Raw genomic sequence first — 21,475 nt, 5'->3', positions numbered from 1 at the left:
TGTTATAAAGAGAGAGCCTGATCCTCATTTCCATCCGAGAGCTCATCAGAATGGCCTTGACGTCCAGGTTTCGGCCAGCATTCTGTTCAGGGCCCCTTAGGCATTCTCTACGAGGACTGGGTCCTCTTCTCTCTCTGGGCTCTCACCAGAATCCCCGTCACGGTCTGTTCATGGCAGTGGGGGCTTTTTCTAGCAGCCGCCGCAAAACTTGCAACCCCTGAGTTCCCGAGCTGCTTCCACATTCTTAGGTCTGTGTTACTGCAGCACCCCCACTCCTCAGTCACCATTTTCTGACTTATTCAGGCTGCTGTACCAAAAATACCATGAACGGGGTGGAGGGTGCTTATAAACAACAGAAATTAATTTCTCACAGTCCTGGAGGCTGGGAGCCCAAGATCAGGCTGCTGGCCGATTATTTCTGGCGAGAGCCGGCTCCTCACAGACGGCGTCTCTGCTGTGACCTCACATGGCAGAAAGGTGAGCTGGCTCTCTGGGATCTCCGTTATAAGGGCACTAATCCCACCATGAGGGCAGAGCTGACACACCCTAATCACCTCCCGAGGCCACACTTTTCCGGAAACCAAAGCGGGTTCCCTCCTGGCAACTTAAATCAGACTGTCCACCAGGAGCACTTGTCTCACAAAGGGAGGTATATTTGCAGCAAGTAGGAGACCACGAGGAGTCATTTCCAGAGTCCTGGCGTCCCCGAACAAAGGGAAAGGGACCTTTTATTTTGGATGGGAGATGATTGTTCACAAGGGAGGGGTGGACATCCGCTTTCGCAGGCTCAGTTGGAAACATGCCTCCACATACACTGCAGGTGAAGGTAATAAGGCCTCAGCTCCTCCCAAAGAGAAGATTTTAGCATTAAAAATGAGGCAAAGGTCAGAGGCGAGGCTCTGGTGGTGGCGCTAGGTCCCGTTCAGGGTGGCTGGTGATTACATCTCCTTAACATAACAAAAGGAAAAATAGTTAAATGCTTCCAAACCCACCCTTGAGTTCCTGTCAGTGACAACACCTCATGCCATCACTTTAGGGGTTAGGATTTCAACACGTGACTTTGCTGACTTTGCGGGAAAACAAATCTTCAGACCACACAGCACCAGGGAACCTGCAGGCTGGGTTTGGAGCTGTCCCCACTGCTGGAGTGATGAGAGAAGCTGGGAGCATCACGGAAGTGCCACCCTCTCCTGCCCAGGCTCCTCCTGCCTGCTTACAGCGAGGAGGGGGCCTGGGAGGGCAGCCCCAGAGCAGAGCATGGAAGGTGGAGCTGAAGATGAAGAGCAAATAATTGACATGGTCATCTGGTCATCTCTCCTCCTGCTGACATTGACCTCCCGGGAAGCTGGTCACTAATCCTGGAAGGCGTCCCCCATCTGTATTCTGGATTCACCTGGGTTCCTTGTAGCATCTGACTTGTTCCTCCATGCCCTCTGTTTCCTCTAGTCTGGAAGCTGGATTGAAAGTTCCGACAGGATACACACTTCCGAAGGGCTGCCCAGTCCTTCCCGTCCCCACACACCAGGAGCCTCATGTCTGCCTGTTGCACCTCTGCTGATGCTAAAAGAATAGGCTCAGATGGCGACCACCTGGCCCCTTTATCCTCGGTTCTCCATCAACCTTTCACTGAAACGTTTTGCACCCGTAGGGGAGCGCCGCCTGAACCAGCTCCCGCACCAGAGCTGTGGATTAGTCTCCTGACCCTCGTCCCTTCTGCATTCAGTGGCTGGAATTCTCTCCCAAGAACTTCCCCCATCCATGAGGCTGTTGGGTTACCCTAAATTAGGTTCATACCTGGAAGCCAGCATAAAGCTTAATTCTTTGCCTTCAGTTGTCAGTTGTCAGAGTAAGAATGTCCTGGAACCTCGGTGGTGGCCCATGGGCTGAGCTGTTTCTCACACCACCACCCCACCCTCGCTCCTCCTCAGGCTTCTGTTAGGAACCCAGGGCTCTGTGTATATGTGATGTGATTCAAGGCACGCGCAGTCTCGTTCTTCAACACACGGTGGGTGCTCAAATGATCACATAGTTGGCCAGACGGAGCCCGCAGGCCCCTGATGGCCTCCATGCCGCCACCCTCTCCCACATGTCCTGCCCCAGGGCCTGGTTCCCTTTAGTAGCAGGTGAGAACCAGAGCCCACAGTCGGCCCTGATGTGCTCGTCGTACCGGCCGCTCTGCTTCCAAGTCTTTCCCTGGGCAGAACTGGAGAGTCGGTTCGTAATTTATTTATTTTTCATTAATTTTGTCCGAACCATGTGAGGGGACGCTGCAGAGCTCACAGCCCTTCACCCTTGCTTTAGCGGGGAAAATACACATTTTTTAAGAAAAAAAAACTATGCGTCCACACTAATGTTTCCAATTCAAAATTTAAGATTACAAAACTTTTCACTTAAATTCTTTGATTTTACCTCTTTTAAGATGAAAATCTTGGGCCAGCCCAGTGGCGCAGTGGTTAAGTTCGTGCACTCCACTTCGGCGTCAGGGGTTCGCAGGTTCGGATCCCGGCCACGGACCTACACACCACTCATCCAGCCATGCTCAGGCGGCGCCCCACACAGCACAACCAGAAGGACCCACAACTAGAATATACAACTATGTACTGGGCAGCTTTGGGGAGAAGAAGAAGGAAACAAAACAAGGAAGAAGATTGGCAACAGATGTTAGCTCAGGGCCAATCTTTAAAAAAAAAAAAACCATGAAAATCTTGGGGCAGGGGCTGGCCTGGTGGCGCAGCGGTTAAGTGCACACGTTCTGCTTCTCAGCGGCCCAGGGTTTGCTGGTTCAGATGCTGGGTGCGGACATGGCACCGCTTGGCAGCCATGCTGTGGTAGGCGTCCCACATATAAAGTAGAGGAAGATGGGCATGGATGTTAGCTCAGGGCCAGGCTTCCTCAGCAAAAAGAGGAGGACTGGCAGTAGTTAGCTCAGGGCTAATCTTCCTCAAAAAAAAAAAAAAGAAAAAGAAAATCTTGGGGCCAGCCTGGTGGCGTAGTGGTTAAGTTTCACTCACTCAGTTTCAGCTGCCCAGGGTTCACAGGTTAGGATCCCAGGCGTGGACCTAGCAGTGCTTGTCAAGCCATGCTGTGGCAGCGCCCCACACAAAATAGAGGAACACGGGCACAGATGTTATCTCAGTGACAATCTTCCTCAAGCAAAAAGAGGAAGATTGGCACAGATGGCAGCTCAGGGGCAATCTTCCTCACACACACACACAAAAAGATGAAAATCTTGGTTCTTTACATTACTTGCTGTATCCTACAGGAGGCATATAATTTTGGAATAATAATACTGTTTGTAACAATAAGACTGCTAATTGAAGTTTAGGTTTTTTGCTATGGTTTTTACATCTTTCTTATTGAAGATAGAAAGTTAAAATATATTATAATTGGAATAACTGATTTCTCTGGGTGCTTATGTCTCCAGCTCGATACACAAGCTCATTTGTTTATTTTAATTTCTACAGTGTTCTCTTTTTTTTTTTAAGATTTTTTTTTTTTTCCTTTTTCTCCCCAAAGCCCCCCGGTACATAGTTGTATGTTCTTCATTGTGGGTCCTTCTAGTTGTGGCATGTGGGACGCTGCCTCAGCGTGGTTTGATGAGCAGTGCCATGTCCGCGCCCAGGATTCGAACCAACAAAACACTGGGCCGCCTGCAGCGGAGCGCGCGAACTTAACTACTCAGCCACGGGGCCAGCCCCATAGTTTCTACAAAGTGTTCTCTTAAGTTAGCTTTTCCTCCATGGCTTTATTGTCAAAAGTGTAAAATCAGGTACATTTTGCTCCACACAGGTGTATACAGCACAGCTAGGCGGCCATCCCACAGTTGACCCAGCACATCCCCTAATGCTGGGCATTTGCGATGTCTCCAGTCTTTTCAGTAATCAAAGAATGGCACAAGGAACCACCTGTGTGCCTGTCATTTGGATTTCTGCCAGCGTACCTTTGGGACAGATTTAGAAGGTGTAAATGTGAAAATGTCCCAAAGGTAAAGGGGTGTTTGACTTGTCCCGTCCCCACAGGGACGTTCTGCATCCCCACAGCATGGTGGGAGGTGGCTGCCTCCAGCCACAGCAGAGACTGTGGCCAAAGTTGGGTTTGGGCCAACCTAATGGGTGAGAAATAGGATCTTGGGGCAGTTTGGGTTTGTGTTTCTCTTATTTTTTCTCTTTTTCTTCTTGATTTTTGGAGCTGATGAGCTCTTTTGAATTAGGAATAACTAATTCTAATATTCCTAATTTTCAATTACAATTTTTTCTTTTTTTTTAAATAGTTATAATATATTTTTATTACGTTATCTCTTGTAATTAACTCTCTTTTTTTTTTTAAAGATTTTTTTTATTTTTTCCTTTTTCTCCCCAAAGCCCCCCGGTATATTGCTTGTTGTGGGTCCTTCCAGTTGTGGCAAGTGGGACGCTGCCTCAGCGTGGTTTGATGAGCAGTGCCATGTCCGCGCCCAGGATTCGAACCAACGAAACACTGGGCCGCCTGCAGCGGAGCGCGGGAACTTAACCACTCGGCCACGGGGCCAGCCCTTCAATTAAAATTTTTTAATTGAGGTAAAATGCACTGTTATAACATAAAGTTCACCATTTTGACCATTTTAAGGTGTATTAAAAAAATTAAGTATTCAGTTTAATGGTATTTAGTACATTCACAATGTTGAGCAACCATCACCTCTGTCTACTTTCCAAACAGCTTTGTCACCCCAAAAGGAAACCCCGTCCCCATCAAGCAGTCACCGTCCCCCCCGCCCCCAGCTCGACAACTGTTTTCTGTCCCAAGTTACAAATATTTTTGAAAATGTTAAACGTTATAAATATTATTTTTTCAAGTACGTATTTTGTCTGTTATTGTTCGTGGATTTTAAATCATATTTAGGGAGGTTTTGCCCATGCTCCAGTTACAAAGAAAATCACCTATGTTTTCTAGTACTTGTCTCATTTTCTACACTCGGCTCTGATCCATTTGGCGTCTGGCTGGGTGTGTCGTGTGACGTACAGGTCCGAGTTAGTCTTTCGCCAAGCGGTTAGCCAGTCACCTCAATATTTATTACAAGCCGTCCTTTCTGCACTGGTGTGACACGCCACCTTCACCACACACTGGGTCTGTAGGCCTCGGGGTCCGGCTGCCCGTGTCCCTGGGCCTGCCGGTCCGCATCTGGCCGGGTGCCCCGCGGTTAGCGACAGAGAGACAGTCCAGCAGCAGGTAGGCCTCGCCTCTCATTTATCTTCTTTTTAAGGGTTTTCCTGACTATTTTTGCTTTTTTTAAATTTTCCTCTCGTGTGAAGTTTATAATTAGCTTGTTTAGATCCAAGAAAAAACAAAACACCATTCTGGTATTTTTATAAGGATTACATTAAGTTTATAAAAGTACTTCTGGAGACTTGTCTTCTTCACGAGCTGGATTTCCTCTCCAGGAACATGGTGTTTCTTCCTCTCTGTTCAAGTCTACTTGGGTGTCTTGAAGGTGTATCGGAAGTTTTCCTCACATGGGGTTTCATATTCCTCGTTCGGTTAACGCCGAGGAATTATCTGCCGTCGCAGGAAGTGGGGCGTCTCTTCCACTGTCTTCCAACTGGATGCATGTAGCTACTGATCTGTTACTCTAAATCCTGCCACTTTTCTCGATTCTCTTAGTGTTTGTAACATGACTTTTGCATGCTGGAACTACACCGAAGGATTTGATCAGAGGAGCGAATGCCGGGAGGCGAGGCAGGCGAGGCCTCGCGGGGCGTCTGTCTCCATGGCCTTCCCTTCCTCTCCCCCTCCTCTCTCCACCTGCCGTCACCAGGCACCCGGCCGGCGGTCTGCACACTGTCACACTGTGGGAGCGGGAGCGGGCGTGCCAGGGGCCGGCAGGGCTACAAGGACGCTGGGGACCTTCAGGGGCAGCAGCTCTCCAGGGAGGAGGGGTGGAGAGCAGTCCTGCGGGGTGATGGGGCGAGGCGACGAAAGCCTGCACATTGTGCACGAAAGCCTCGTCCTTCAGGCCTCTTGCTTCCTCGGAGGCTGGAGAAGGCCGGGCTGCAAGACCTCAGCAGTGGTCTGCCTCAACCCTGAGTGGTACAGAAAGGGAAACTGAGGCTGAGGCCACGTGGCAGCCCTCTAGCACTGTATGCCTATGGCCAGAGCTGGAGTGAGACAGGCCTGGGGACAGAATGTCCCTGCATCAGAAAGTGGGGTGTGGGGCCTCCCTGGGACGCCGCCCTGCAGTGGACAGACAGGAGCTGGGCCTCTGGGCCGAGGTGGAAGCCCTCAGGAAGGGACACTCGAGACTCTTGTCAGCAAAGACAAAGGGATGAGAACAGCCGGGGCAGACTGGGCCAGAGAGCAGGGCCGCCAAGCAACCTGCCACTTGTTCTTGGTGTGTGTGCACACACAAGTGATGATGCGTGCATGCGTGAGCGTGAATGCATGTGCACACACAAGTTATGTGCATGTGCACGTGTGTGAATGAGTGTGCACGTGAGTGAAGTGTGTGCACACGTGGCAGAGTGCATGCACACGTGTAATGGTGTGTGTGCACACCTGTGGTGTGTGTGTGCGTGAGCTCCCATGGTAACAGAAGACAGCCTCAACAAGGAAGGTGATGGGATCATCCTGCCCTTTCCCTTCTATCACCCTGGATTCGCCCGCCTCCTGTTGCGTCCCTGGGCGGTCCCAGGAGGATGACACAAGGAAAGCAGATGGGTCACCCTCCGTTGCCATGAAACTTTATTGGACTCGAATGCACACACCATCCCCCTTGTTCATTCACAGGCAGGTGTGCCAGCTGGAGCCCACACCCCGGGCCCTGCCACATGAGGACCCTGCCATGGGTCGGGGACACACTCTCCCTCCAGAAGTGGATTAAGCAACCAACATGTGAGCCTCATGCTCTGTTTGCGGGGTCGTCAGGAGACCCCACGGCTCCTCAGCCTTGACCTTCAGACCGAATGTGCAGGGCCCGCTGCCCACGAGGACCGAGGCCAGCTCGTGTCCTGCCATGGTCCCCTTCACGGATGGGACCCAGCATCATGAGAGCTTGGGGTCCCAATTCCCTTCCTTTGGGGCCTGGGAGATGACCCTGACTTTCTGGCTCCAGAAAGAAAGGGGATGAGAAGAGGTTCCAGAAGAAGGGGCGCAGTGGGGAAGGGCCACAGGGGGGCCCCAAAGCCCAGCCCCAGGCCCAGGGAAGCCCCCCTGCTCCCTCTTCCAGAAGGCCTGGGGCTGCAGAGGGGCCTCAGGGCAGGGCCTCCAGCTTCGAGGCGGGGCTCCGAGGGTCTTCCCGGCTCGGGTGGGGAGGAGGGCGATGCTTTTGGGGGCCGAGGGCCTCCCGGGTCAGAAGGCCGGGCTGCGGCCTCTGCCCGAGCGGGCAGCTCATCTCTCTGGCAACAGCATGAAGAAGGCAGCCTTCAGGAAGCGGCCGACACTGCAGAACGCAGCCACGAGCCAATGGGAGCGGTAGCCGGGGTCCGTGCTGACCACACACTTGAGGACGTCAGTCTGAGAGGGAAGAAGGGCAGTTAGAGAGCAGAGCTGGGAGAAGGCCAGGCCCCTGCGCCCCACACTGGATGTCAGCCGAGTCGCTGAAGCGAAGGCACGAGGCCATTTAGGGAAGGTTTGTGGTCCGGTCTGGACTCAAGGCTCCAGCATGGGACCAGCCCGCACCATGATGATTCAGACGGGGAGAGGGGAAGGGAGGAGCTCACAGTGGGGAGAGGAGGCAGCTGGGCCAGACCAGCAGACAGAAGCCTGCTGTGCCCCCAACACCAGGATCCCACCCACGTCCCCAGCTCAGCCACCTGCCTACCGCCCACAGGGGCTACAAATACCCCAGCGTCCTTCTGTGGGGCACCATGGAGCCTGGGGACCAGGAGGGACAAATCCAGCTTCAGATTCTCCCTCGGAATAGGAGCAGGAACTGAGCTTTCCAGAAGCCCAGTAAATGGCCACTCCTTATTTCCTTATTTCTTTCTATTCCTGCTAAGAGATGAAATCCATTCCCTACAACCTGACCTTTGGCCATGGTGTCACTCAGTGTCCTGGCTGCCCCAGCGCCCGCCCCAGCCGGGCTCCAGGGAGAGGAAGGCAGGAGGGGACGGAGGCCCCCGGGTCTTTGTGCTGAGGGATGCCCACAGCCGCGTGAGCCATTCTGGAAGCAACACCCTCCCCTCCGCCCAGTGCTGCCTTCAGAGGAGACCGCAGGGCCAGCCGACTGCTCGAGCTTGCTCTTGGCTCCAACCTCCGCAGAAGGCTAACCTCTGTCACCCACGGCCAGGGCACTTCACACACCCTGGATCACCACCCATTTTACAGAGAAGAGAACTGAGACCTCCTATGGGTGGGGCCGGCCCCCCGCGTCCAGGGCCCAGCAGCCCCCGAGGCCTGGCCAGGGCTGGGCAGGCGGCTGAGGGCATGGAGACAGTAGCGGGGTAGGACTCTGACACCGGCCCCTGCCTCATGCAGAACCTGGCCAGGAGTGGGCAGGGCAAGGGTGCTCTGAGCAGTGTTGGGATTTTCCCTCCAAGAGGCCTGCGTTCTGCCTCTCCCAGGCCAAGGGGCCCATGTCCACGGGCCACCATCTGCCATGCGGGGGCTCCGGGGCTGCCAGGACTCGTGCGGAGCTGGGGAGAGGTCAGCACTGGAGCCAGGCAGCAGGAGCGGTCCTCCTCCTCGCCCCTCTCCCGGTGTCCTCGCTTTCTCCTTCTTCAGCCCCTAGCACTGCACCCCCCCCTTCCTGGGACCCCTGCACCCCCAGGGTCCCCTCACCCATCCGCCACGCCTCCGCAGCCAGGTCGCCAGGGTCTTGCGCACAAACTCCCCGAGGCAGTCAACGAGAGCATGGACCATGGCGGGCTGGGCCTGCCGCACGCAGTCCACGGCCAGCCCCGCAGCCACCAAGTACAGGGACACCACCTTGCCCCACGTGATGCCTGCAGGGAGAGACACGGACGCTGGTCAGACGGCCGCCAGAACCCCAGCTCAAGCCCAGCCCTCAGGGTCGTGTGAAGGGGCTGAGCGTCTAAGGTGCTCCCCCTGCCAATCCGCTGATGACTGGGGTCAGCGCCCAAGGGGCAGGCCCTCCCCACAGCCCCCCATCTGGACAGGGTGCCCGGCCAGCTGACCGCCTGGTGCAGGCCTCAGCCGTCGTCTGCTGCAGGTCAGTCCTGCCCCCCGCCACCATGGGTAGTACTTAGTGGAGATTTCTCAAGCCTCCATTACATACCTGCACACCTGTGCATCTATGCCAGGCTCCAGCACTACCCTGCCCAGCCCACCAACTGCTGGAGGAGGTGACGGGACAGCAAAGCAGTTCAGCAAGCAGGAAACTGACTCAGAGCTAGACGCGAAAAACAGCAAGCAGCCTGGAGGTGCACCTGCCCCCAGCTTGTCTGTTCTAAACAGCCCTGCAAGGGCAGCTGGACATTTTCCATATAAAGAAGCTGGTGCCCACGGGACAAACAACCTTCCCCAGACCGCTAAGCCCCTGAGAGGCAGAACTGAGATGAAGCCCAGGTGGGAGGAAAATCCAGACAGGTGACAACCCAGGGAAGAACGTTTGCAACGTATACAACACAAGTTTCCTTACTCGATAAAGAGATTTTATAAATCACTAAGAAAAGAGAAACCTTTCAAAAGAAATGAGCACAAAACATGATCAGCTAATTCACAAAAAGAAAAATACAAGTCACACATCAGACACGCGAAACATGCTAGCTAGCCCTCACTAATAATCAAAGAAAGGTAAATTAGAGCAAGACGCGGCTTGTAAGCCATCAGATTAAAAACTTAAATGGCAATGTGAGGATCCAGGTCGCTCTGCAGCCCCGTAACTGATAGGAAATGACAGCTGGAAAGCACCTGGCAATATGTGGGAAGGATCACAGAGCATTCAAGCCAGCAGCGAGGGGCCCCGTCAGCAGTCAAGCCGAGGGAAGGGGTATGCAAGGACTGAGCATGCTCTTCAGTCCACCTTCACACGGCAGCCAGAACAATCCGCCGTAAAAGCATAAGTCAGGGGGCCGGCCCAGCGGCACAGTGGTTAAGTTTAGTGTGCTCCGCTTTGGCAGCCTGGGTTTGGTCCCCAGACATGGACCTATGTCACTCAGCAGCCCCGCTGTGGTGGAGACCCAAATACAAAATAGAGGAAGATTGGCACAGATGTCAGCTCACGGCGAATCTTCCTCAAACAAACCAACAGAAAAAAACTAACATTAAGTTAGCTGCAGTAGGTACTCGCTCACGAACGTCCACAGCAAGCCCTAAGCACAATCGCAAAAGGTGAAAACGACAGAATCTCCATCTACTGTGAATGGAAAAACAAAACGTGGGCCACACAGACACTGGAATGATACTCAGTCACGAAAAGGAAGGAAGCACGGACGCACGCTACAACACACATGAACCTTGACAACATGATGCTCAGGGAAAGAAGCGAGACTCAGAACGCCAGAGTGTGAGAGTCCATTTCTGCGAAATGCCCAGAAGAGGCAAATCCGGGGAGACAGAAAGCAGATCGCTGGTTGCAGGGGCTGGCGTGGGGGATGGGGAGTAACAGCTTAATGGCCCAGGGTGTTCCGGCGGTGATGATGGCGGTTGATGGCGGTGATGAGCAGCTTAGACAGCTGGGGGTGGCACAACACTGTGAATGCATGGAACGCCACTGAACTGCACACTTTAAAAAATGGTTAATTGTACGTTATGTGAATTTCACGTCAATAAAAAGAAAATTTAAAAACCCATAAATCAGGGGCCGGCCTAGGGGGGCAGCAGTTAAGCTCGAACGTTCCGCTTCGGCAGCCTAGGGTTTGTCGGTTTGGATCCCGGTGTGGACATGGCACTGCTTGACACATATAAAAAACAAGTAGAGGGAGATGTGAGCTCAGGGCCAGTCTTCCTCAGCAAAAAGAAGAGGATTGGCAGCTGACCTTAGCTCAGGGCTAATCTTCCTCAAAAAAAAAAAAAAAAAGTAGGCGGGGCTGGCCCCGTGGCCAAGTGGTTAAGTTCGTGTGCTCTGCTGTGGTGGCCCAGGGTTTTGCTGGTTCAGATCCTGGGTGCGGACATGGCACCACTCATCAGGCCACGTTGAGGCAGCATCCCATGTGCCACAACTAGAAGGACCCACAACTAAAAACTATGTACTGGGGGGATTTGGGGAGAAAAAGCAGAAAGAAAAAAAAATAGATTGGCAACAGTTGTTAGCTCAGGTGCCAATCTTGAAAAAAACAAACAACGCCATAAATCAGACCATGTCTCTCCCCTGCTTAAACCCTCCTGTTACTGTTAACTTCCCATCGCTTTCAAAATAAATCCAAGTCTGAAATCCCACTGGAGCTGGCCCCCGGCCGCTCTCAGACCCATTCCCAACACCCTGGCCTCGAGCATGCTGTTCCAGCCTTAGTGCTGCTGTTCAGGGTCTCCGCCTCCAAGGGTCACCTGGACCATCAGGGCATGCCAGAGCCCTCAGGCCCCGTTCCCCAAGTACTGCTGCTCACGGGGCACCAGCCCTGGCAGCAGGCTCTATTCTGCTCACAGCTGTGGCCTCAGCGCCCCCAGGCCCGGCACCCAGCAGGTCCCCAACACTGCCAGAGGGCAGGTGAAGGGTTAACGTGGGACGGTGGGGACGAGGAGCGTGACGTCTGGCCGGCCTGCCTAGGGATGAACACTATGTTCCGTGGTGCCGTGAGAGGACAGTGAGTTCCACGTGATGGCCACAGTTTAACGTCTGCAGAGAAAGGCAGGAGTCTGGAAGGGGCCAGCAGGCGTGGTCTCCAGTCAGTGGTCCTTGGTACGTCCTGTTTTCTTTGAGCTCTTCTGTGTTTTCCTTATTTATTACGGAGATATAATCTCATTCTCATAAACTCATTCCACTAAAGTGTGATATTCAGCATTTTTGGTATAGTCACAAAGTCGTGCAACCATCACTACTATCAAATTCCGGAGCATTTTCCTCCCTGCAGAAAGAAACCCCATCCGTGAGCAGTCAGCCCCTCTCCCCCAGCACCTGGCAACCACTAATCTACTTTCTGTCTCTGGATTTGCCTATTCTGTTCCACTCTGTGTCTGACTCCTTTCACTCTGCACAACGTCTTCAAGGTGCATCCACGCTGTAGCACACGTCGGCATTTCACTCCTTTTTGTGGCTAAATAATGTTCCGTCATGTGGATGGACCGGTTTGCTCACCCATTTGTCAGGAGATAAACATCTGGGTTATGTGCGTCTTGGTGGCTGCGAGGAACAATGCTGCTCTGGACATCTGCGTGCAGGTCCTCGTGTGGACGCGTGTCGTCCTTTCTCATGGGGGGATACCCAGGAGAGGAACAGCTGGGCCACGTGGTTAACTCCACTGGAGCTAACCCATTAGAGAACCGATAGCTTTCCAAGGCAGCTGCTCCATTTTCTGTTCCCACCAGCAGTTTCCGAGGCTGCCGATCCTTCATAACCTTGCCAACACTCGTGGCTATCCGACCTTCTGATTCTCGCATCCAATAAGGGACGAGGTGGCATCTCCTGTGGTCTGGATGTCCGTTTCCCTGATGACGGATGACAGCGTCTTCTCACGGGCTGACTGGCCGTCTGTACACCTTCCTGGGGGAGATGTCTATTCAGATCCTTTGTCCATTTTTAAAGCGGGTTGTCTTCTTAGTAGTGATTTCTATGAGTTCTTTATCTTCTGTGGTTTTCTGTGGTAAAATACTTTGTTCTTGTAATAGAAGAAAAAAATAAAAACTCTCGCCAACTTTTAGTCAGGAAGGAAAAAATTAGTTTTCCCACTGACGGGAACCAAGAAGCCCCAGGTGCAAACACAGCCAGGAGCAGCAGCTGCCTCTGCTTTCGAGGGGGCTCGGCCACCTGGGGAGGCCACCATAGAGCCCAGCCCTGCAGTCTCAGGCTGCCCACATCACCAGCCATAGCCCCAACCCGGCCAGAGCCGGAGGAGGCGAGGCCAGGCAGGGCCTGCACCCCACGGGGGCCTGCTACAAGGAAGAGGGGTGGAGGGTCCAGCCTGTGCGAGGCCCGGCAGCATGGGAGGGGCCGCGGGCAGAGGGGGCAAGGGCCAGCAAGCACCTGACGGCAGGGACTCACCCTGTGGCAAAAGAGTTCAAGGACCCTGAGGGCTGGGATGGACCTGGGGTGTAGGGGAGACCTCAAGCGGCAAGCAGGGGAGGGGGGCAGCCACAAGCTGGTTGAGGGGGACGATCTGAGAGCCAGTTAGCAGCAGAAGGGGGCAGACCTGCAACCCCACCCTCCACAGAGCCCTGCTCCTGCTCCCTTATCAGTTGGCTCTGAGGTTCAGAGAGGTTGAGAAACCACTTACAGGTCACACAGCCTGGGAGCGGATGGCCGCCCCAGAGCACCACAGGGGCAAATGCGGGTATGGAGGCTGCCACAGGAAAGGGACAGGGGCTGGTGTGGGACAAGCCTGCCGGCGCTGGGCGGGGTAGGGGTGCTTGAACACGGAGGGGTGTGTTCTGCTCCAGTTTTAAACGTAAGTCACAAGATTTAAACTGAGCTCTCTACAAGTGAACCGAGCCGCTGTGCCCTGTGTCCAGCCTTCAGCTGCCTCTACCACCTTCCTCCCCTGCCCTCCCCGCCCTTCCCCTCCCCCATCTCCCCCAGGCCCAGCTCATCCTCCCAGAACCTACAGCCTTTCTGGGCGCCTCTCAGGCCTGTCGCCACACCAAGCAAGGCTGAGCAGGCAGGGGTGGGGTGCTCTGTCCTGGCCCCCATCCTGTGTCGCCTGCCCACACACCCACCACCACCCCGAGGCCCGGCCCCCGCCTCCCCCTAGTCCCAGCCACCAGCAGGCCAGAGCCGAGTTCTCCCAGATGAACCTTCCTTTTAAAGCCAAGCCTCGGCTCGTAAACCAGCTGCCGGAGACAGACACAGGCGGGTGGCCACCCACACGCCGGCGTCAGGCCAGGGATGCAGGAGCCCAGGGAGGGCCAAGGGTGGTCGTCAGGCCAGGACACCCGCCAGGACCTGATTCCCTCCCGGGCACCACCCCTGGCCTCCTCCACCAGGCACCTGCCAGGGACACCCACAAGGGATGCCCGCCACACCCCCCAGACCCTCCCCAGGACCCAGGTCAGGCCCGTTAGAACATTCTGGAGGAGCCTGCCCCCTCGCCACGTCCCAGCATGGAGACTTCTGCCCAGGAGGTCAGCGCTGACCCCGTGTCAGCCCTGGAGGAGGCGGATTCTGCAGCTGGCGGTCCTGCGTCTCCACCGCACGGGCCACAACCAAGGAAGGCCCACCGCATCAGGCTCCGCTCTGCCCCTGGACGTCCGGCCTGCCCACCAGGGGTGGGAGAGGACGCTGGAGGTCAATGTGGCCACCCCAGAGAGGTGGGGTCAGCGGGGCTGGGGGTGGGATCCCCTCTGAGCGGATGGGCGGCCCCTCTACCCGGCCTCCTTCTGCTGGGTGGGGGAGGGCTGCGTCTTCAGGCAGAGGGACTGTGGCTCCCCTGGCACCCTCTGCCCGAAAGCCCTGCTCTGCTGCTGTCCCCCCTATCCCACGGATGAGGAAACCTCGGCCTGAGAGGTGAGGAGCCTGCAGAGGTCACACAGCTGGTCAGCGACAGACTCAGACCAGCCTCAGAGACGAAGGATGTGAGGCCTCCCTGCTGCCTGGGGCCCCTGCGGCAGCCCCGGGGGAGGTGGCTCTCCCCACACTCAGATGTAACGGCCACGCCCACCCCCACTGCAGCTGGGACGCAGCCTCGGGAACCGCTGGCTCTGGGACCCCAGCTTCCCCTCCCCGAGGGCCAGCCGTTCATCACAGAGTCCGTGGCCTAGTGCAGCGCCCAGACGTTGCTGGGGAAGCGTCCGAAGGACCTGCCGGTGGAGGAGGTGCTGCACTGGGGCTGGGGCTTGCGACACCTGCACGGCAGCACCTGGCGCCAGCGACGCACCAGGACACAGGGATGAGGGGAACTCGCAGAGATTGGGGCACCAGGACAGGACATGAGGTCACAGGCGGGGAGACGAGGTCTGTGGACAGCAGGGAGCCCAGGAGGTTCCAAGGAGGGGACATGGGGACATGACGGGGTTGGGGAGATGAGTCCTGGGCCCTCCCATGAACCTGGGGGCAGGTGTGCAGACAGGAGGCAGCAGGAACTGAACCAGGGTGAGGGCACAGTGGGGAGGCAGCAGGAGCAGAGGCCACCTGCTCCTAGAGCACAGATGGAGGCACCGGGAGATTCACAAGCGAGTCTGGGCGAGCCAGGTGAGACAAGTGTGTCGCTATTCTCCAAAGACGCCCCAGCGAGCTACTCTGCCCTTATGCATCCCTCCCCTTGACACGAGGCTGCCCCATGACTCGCCTTTGACCAAAAGAATTCAGCAGAGCGACACGGTAACTTCTGAGGCTACTTCAGAAAGGCCTGGAGGCACCCACCCAGGCTGCTTGGGACACTCCCCCTTGAGACCTGGGGCCACGCTGTGTGAAGTCCAAGCCCCACAGGCCATGCACTGGGCATGTGTGGGACAGCCTGGCCCCACTCCAGCCAACAGCCAGGACCAACTGGCAGCCTGGGACACGCAGCCCAGCCAGGACTTCAGGTCATGCCCAAGCAGAAGCACATGAGAGGCGCCGTGCCAGGTGTCCAGTGGGCCCATTGTCCCCAGAACTCGCAGTTCCAGGCTGGTCCGTTGCGCAGTGGGAAGGCACGGGTGAGCATCAGGCGGCTCCCAGATCGGCGGGGACGACTCCCCCACAGGCCCACCCAGTGCTGATTCACAGACCCCGGGCCACGCTGGCATGGTGGGCGTCCTGCGGGGGACGCACAGGCCTACCTGCAGAGAAGATCTGGGCAGACACAGCCAGGAAGGCGTCAGTCACCACGGTCTCAGACTGCAGTGAGATGTTCAGCTGGCGAGCCACGTTGCGGTAGACACTGGGCCGGATCAGCTCCAGCTCATCTCCTGCATGGTCACATGGTGGGTCAGAGATGGTCCCCACCTGCCTGCCTGTCACATGGGCCTGGGCCAGCCCACTCCTCAGCCCTGTGGCCACAGCTGGCTCAGGGCTGGCACTGACCTCGACTGATCTCTGACCCCCACTCAACCTCTTGGATCCCACCCCCCACGGCCTGGGGACAAGGAGATGACGGAGGGGCAGTGGGCACCCCCAGACCTGCCTCTGCACCCCACCCCTTCTGGCAAGCCAGCCCCCCCAACCCCGGGGCCAAGCCGGCTGGGCCGGTGGGGCGGGAATCCCGAGGAGGAGCGTGGGCCGTGCCTGCTCGGTGACTCACGGCCCACAGTGAGCTGCCCGGGCGGCAGGCAGACCGGGCAGGCAGCCAGAGCCCAACATGGGCAGGGACTTTGCAGGCCACCCCACATAGGTGGGCTGCCTCAGAGGGACGCCCTTGCTCAGGCCCCCGCATGGCTCGCTGAACCAAGAAGCTGAGCCACTGCCTGGGGGCACCAGCACCGCCCAGGTGCAAACCTGGGCCCCTGGTGCCAGCGGGTGTGTCTGGATGGGGCAGCCACCCTCAGCAGAGGAAATGCCCTCTCCACGGCCCTGCCTGCAGCGTGTGCTCGCTGGGGCACCCCTGGCAGCCGTGTGCCGGGAATTCCACACAGCCCTGGGACCGGGTGTCCCCCAGCCCAGCCACATCTCCAGCCAAAGCCAACAGGGAAATGCTGCCGACTGCACGGTCCCGGCCGATAAGGACGCCCTCATCATCTCTGGGGCCAGCTGCTCTCCATCTAATTAATGAAGATCTGGAACCAGAGCAGAACTGAGACGAGGTGGCTCGACGACGGGGGAGTCAATGCATGGAAATTCCCGGGGCTGGCCTGGTTGTTCCCACACACACAGCTCGGGGGCTGCTGGGGCCTGGCCCCGAGAGACTGGCCATGGGGACGTGACCCGAGCTTCTTCCTGTTTGCCACTGCCCCAGGAGCTGGGTGTCTGTGCAAGGAGAGGTTGGGGGTGTGCTGGGGGCAGAGAGACAGCGTCCGGCCCTGTAGGGGCTCACACTGAGGGCCATACTCTCTTTCAGGACAAACAACGCTCTGGGGTCCAAACCATCTCCCTCCGGGGTCGCCTTAGCCATCTGGCAGGGGCTGAGCCCCAGGGACTGGACATGGCGAGCCAGACACTGCAGAGAGGCCCTGAAGGTTCTGCTCCAGAGACGGCCAGTGCAGGCACTCGGCTCAGCCCTGCTCCCTGAGCCCAGGCCTGATGCATCTGGGGCTCCCACAGCAGGACGCTGAGGACTAGGGGGACAGAAGCTGGCCCGGACAGAGTAGCAGAGCCCAAAGCAGGGCTTTTCAGACAAGTTTAAACAATAGGGACTCCGGGCACAGGGAGAGGCAGCCCCAAGACTGCTCACAGACAAGGAGACGGAGGCTGGGGGGACAGGGGACAGAGCAGGCCAGCACAGAGGCAGGACTTCCTCCTGGGGCCATCTGGGGGTCTGTGGGGCTCTTGGGAGACCAAGGAACCATCTTCTCCAGGACCCTCTAGAACGCTCCCCCCAGTGTCGTCGGCACAGCCCAGCTGGAAGAGACGGTGGTGGGCAGCTGACCTCACAGGAGTCCAGGCGCTCCAGACCCCTGGCTGATGGCCCAAACCCCACTGGTTTTCCACACCTAGAAACTTCTCCCGCCCCCAGGACGCAGGCAGGATACTGCCCCTCCTGGCAGCCCTCTGCGCTGGCCCCGGGGAAACCTGTGTCTCCTCCCCACCACACACTCCTGGGTAGGCCAGGTCCACACAGCCCTGCTCCCAGGGTCCACACAAAACAGGAATGAGCAGACACTGGTGCCAGCCTGAAAAACGGCAGGGCGTCCCATTTCAGGGGGCGCTCCCCCATCGTAAGGGCTCACGCTGAGGGCCCCAGCATGCCCTCTTTCAGGACAAACAAGAACACTCCGGGGTCCAAACCATCTCCCTCCGGGCCCAGACCTCCCTTCCCGGCCCCAGATCCTGGGCCAGCTTCTCCCCACACTCTGCCTGGAGAGCTCGCCCCCCACCCCGTCAGGGCTTCATCTCCGCTGCTACCCCCTCCCCATGCACCCACTCCTGGCACCCGATAATGGTTTGAGGATGAGTAACCTCAGTCCCTGTGGTGTGATGGACGAACTGAGTCAGCTGGGCTGGTGCCTCCCTCTCTGGGGTCCAGACTGGAGACAGTACTGGGCTGTGGGTGACCCCAGAAACAGCACCCCCAGGTGTCTACACAGCACCAGCCCTCCAGGTGGGATTTTGGCTCCCCAGCCCCAGGGTGGTTTGGCTCTCCTGAAGCACAAACTTCCCCAGGGAGCCGAAGAGGCCTCCAAATCAATAGGAAAGAGCAGTCGATGGCAGGATTTCAGGCAGTAACTGCAAAGACCTATTTTCCAAAACAAGCATGAGGACACGTGGTCCGACAAAGGATTTTTGTGCCCAGCTGAGTACAAGGGTCACTCTGGAAGTTTAGCCACCAAAACATTCTTCCCAGAGCGCTCTATTCTTTCCAGCCAGAACGTCTGAAATCCGGGCCGACCAGGCAACTCCTGGGAGGTCTGCGCGCAGGCAGCCTGAGGGGGGAAAGGGAGGGGCACGGAGGAACGGGGGCGTGGGCGTGCCTGCCCAGGCCAGCCTCCTCTCTGCCGAGGGAAACTGAGGCCCAGCAGGGGAGGGTGTTGATCGGGTCACCTGGCAGGCTGGCCAGTGCGGAGACGGCTGTACCCGGAGGCACACAGGGCCCTGCGCCGCCGACCAGCTCAGGAGGGGCAGCCTGGGGACCCCGCCCGCCAGGGGCCCACTCACCCAGGCGCAGCAGCACCGCGCACACCTCTGCCAGGCGGCCGCCGGGGGCAGGGGCGGCACGCTCGGGCGCGCTCCAGGCGAGGCCAGCGCGCAGCAGCCGCGCGTGCACGAACTCCCTGCCGAGCGCCTTGGCCTGGGCCACCAGCTCCTTGTCGGTGGGCGAGCGGTCAAAGGCGTCCATGATCTCGGCGGCGAAGACCGAGGAGCGCCGCAGCACCTCCATGGCGGGGACGCGGGCGGGGGGCGCCGCACCTGCGGGCAGACAGCGCTCAGCCGGGCCCGCCCCGCCGCGCAGGCCTGGCTGGCGGAGGGGGAGGCCGGGCCCGCGAGGAGGGCGGGCGGCGGGGCGCGGGAAGGGGCGCGCCGGGCCGGGGCGCACGCGGAGGCCGGGCTGGGCGCGGCTCTGGGGAAGGGCTGCGACCAGCTGCGGGTAGCCCTTCGCTTTTGTGCCCCAAATCTTTAAAAACACGGTGTCACATTCTTTTAGATTCTGAATTCAGTCACAAAGATCCCCGCGGCTGCCAGGGATAGAAGGACCGCGGGGAAATGGCGATTTGCTCGCGCTAGAAGACGAGTGCGCGGGCGCTGGCGGCGCGGGCGGGGGGCACGGCCCAACCTGCTGTGAACCAGCGACAGCCAGGACCCCGGCCCCGCACCCCGGGGCCACCCACCTCTGCGCCGCGCCGTCCTCGGTGTTTGGCCCCGGCCTCGCCATTCCCATGGCGCGGCCGCCCGGGGATGCGACGCCGCGCCCGCCCAGCTCACCTCTCCTGCCGCATGTCGCGGGCGCGGGGGCCGGGGAGGGGTGCTGGCTTCAGGATCTGCTCGCCGCTGTCTCCGCCGATCTCGATCTTTCCATTCAAACCCGCAAGGACGCGCGCCCCGCCCCGGCGCCCGCCCCGTCCACGCCTGAGCCCGGCTGGAGCGCGGTGCGCGCAGGACCTCCCGCGCTCTCGGGGGCTCCTGCGGCGGCGTCGGGGGCGAGGGGAGCGCGGGGCGCACAGCGCGAGGCTCCACCGGCGAGAGGCGAGGCTGGGGCTTCGCCTTCTAAGGAAAAGGCAACCCCCGGGGGCGGAGCCGCGGCCGGAGCTTCCCCGCCGCCGCCTGCTTAAGGAGGACCGAGCGAGTTCCCAGCGTGCGCTCAGGAAGAGCCACCGGGCCGGAGCTGTCCCCGCATGGCCCAATGCTTAGGACCTAGCTCTGGCACCACCGCCTGGATCCATTTCTTATTGATACGTAGTGGTTCTTTATATATTCTGGTTGCGCGTCCCTGGTCTGACACATGGCTTTGTATTGTGTTGAAGATATAGCAGACATCATCTGCCACTCTGGTTTGCTATTGCTTGTAAGGAACAGAAGTTTTTCTCAATGAAGTCCAGTTTATCAATCTTTTCTCTTACGGTTAGTGCTTTTTCGTTAGGATGTCTGTTTTCTTTTTGTGTTTTAGTGTTCACATTTAGGTCTATGATGGATCACAAGTTAATTCTCGTGAATGATGTGGTAGACGGTCAGAGGTCATTTTTTTCTATATAGATATCCAGCTGACCCAGCATCATTTATTAAAAAGACTATCATTTTTCCACTGATTTGGAGAAGAATCCCCATCATAAATCAAGTGACGGTATATGTGAGGATTTGTTCTGAACTCTTTTCTATCCTACTGGTCTATTTCTCTATCCTTGAACCAACATCATACAGTTCAAACACTAGGATTAACCGCCTTGCCCTAATCCACTCATATACAACACTTTACCCTTGTTTTTCCCATGTGCACATAGGATGTTAATCAAAACAGACAATTTCCTGAGCCATAAAGTCTCAACAAATTTCAAAGGATAGAAGTCTTATAAGTGTGACCTCTCTCAATTAAATTAGAACTCAATAACAGGAAACCTACTAGAAAGCCTCTAGGTGCTTGCAAAGGAAACATCACACTTCTAGCTAGTCAATGGGTCAAATAGTAAATCTCAAGGAAAGCTGTAAAATATTTTGAAGTGAAAATATGACATATCAAATAGCATGGGGTGCAGGTAAAGCAGTACTTTGAGGACAATTTATAGCTTTAGAAGAACACTTGAAAACGAATGCTCTAAGCTCCAACTCAAGAAGCTAGAAAAAGAATGACAAATTAAGCCAAAGGTGAAAGAAAATACGAAAAATAAGAGCAGAATTTAATGAAGCAAAGCAAAAATTAGAGAAAATCAACGAAGCCAAAACTTGGTTCTTTTAGGAGATTGATAGAACTGATAAACCTCTGGAAATATTGAGTAAGGAAAACGAAAACACAAATTCCAAAATCAAGAATGAAAAAGAGAACATTGGGGCAGACCCTATGGCCAGGTGGTTAGGTTCATGCACTCCACTTCAGCAGCCCAGGGTTTCACTGGTTCCGACCCTGGGCGAAGAGCTAGCACCACTCATCAAGCCATGCTGAGGCAGCGTCCCACATAGCAGAACTAGAAGGACCTACAACTGGAATATACAGCTATGTACTGGGGGGCTTTGGGGAGAAGAAGAAGAAAAGAAAAAATATTGGCAATAGATGTTAGCTCAGTGCCAATCTTAAAAAAAAAAAAAAGAACATCATCACAGATACTACAAACATTGAAAGGACAATAAGAGGATACAATGAACAACTTTGTGACAGTAACTTTGAAGTTTAAATGAAACGCAATTTACCAAAACTGACACTAGAAGAAACAGAAAATCTGGATAATCTTATACCAA

At 56.5% G+C, this 21,475-nt stretch overlaps 1 protein-coding gene across 2 annotated transcripts; it reads right to left on the bottom strand.

The window, feature by feature from the left end:
* Nucleotides 1–6,697: 6,697 nt before the first annotated feature.
* BOK (BCL2 family apoptosis regulator BOK) lies at nt 6,698–19,869 on the bottom strand. Of its 2 annotated transcripts, none has more exons than XM_023642795.2 (5): nt 19,514–19,869; nt 18,749–19,000; nt 15,781–15,909; nt 8,752–8,915; nt 6,698–7,485 (listed from the first exon to the last, which is right to left on the bottom strand). In XM_023642795.2, exons 2-5 carry the CDS (start codon nt 18,969–18,971, stop codon nt 7,360–7,362), a joined length of 642 nt encoding a protein of 213 aa, XP_023498563.1. In that variant the 5' UTR covers nt 18,972–19,000; nt 19,514–19,869; the 3' UTR covers nt 6,698–7,359. The 2 variants fall into 2 exon arrangements, with proteins under 2 accessions (XP_023498563.1, XP_023498565.1); XM_023642797.2 differs by having other exon boundaries at nt 19,420–19,789.
* Nucleotides 19,870–21,475: the final 1,606 nt, after the last annotated feature.

Source organism: Equus caballus, chromosome 6 (genome assembly GCF_041296265.1).
Source record: "Equus caballus isolate H_3958 breed thoroughbred chromosome 6, TB-T2T, whole genome shotgun sequence".
NCBI classification, from domain to species: Eukaryota; Metazoa; Chordata; class Mammalia; order Perissodactyla; family Equidae; genus Equus; species Equus caballus.
Note: the sequence above shows the minus strand (reverse complement) of the source record. Positions and strands in the feature narration are given on the sequence as shown.

Coding starts and splice junctions, on each gene's coding strand:
- BOK (XM_023642795.2), bottom strand. CDS start 18,971: ATGGAGGTGCTGCGGCGCTCCTCGGTCTTCGCCGCCGAGATCATGGAC. Junction 8,916..15,780: donor TGCCCAGATCTTCTCTGCAG/GTAGGCCTGTGC, acceptor CTCTCCCTGCAG/GCATCACGTGGGGCAAGGTG. Junction 7,486..8,751: donor TGCGGAGGCGTGGCGGATGG/GTGAGGGGACCC, acceptor CTTCCCTCTCAG/ACTGACGTCCTCAAGTGTGT.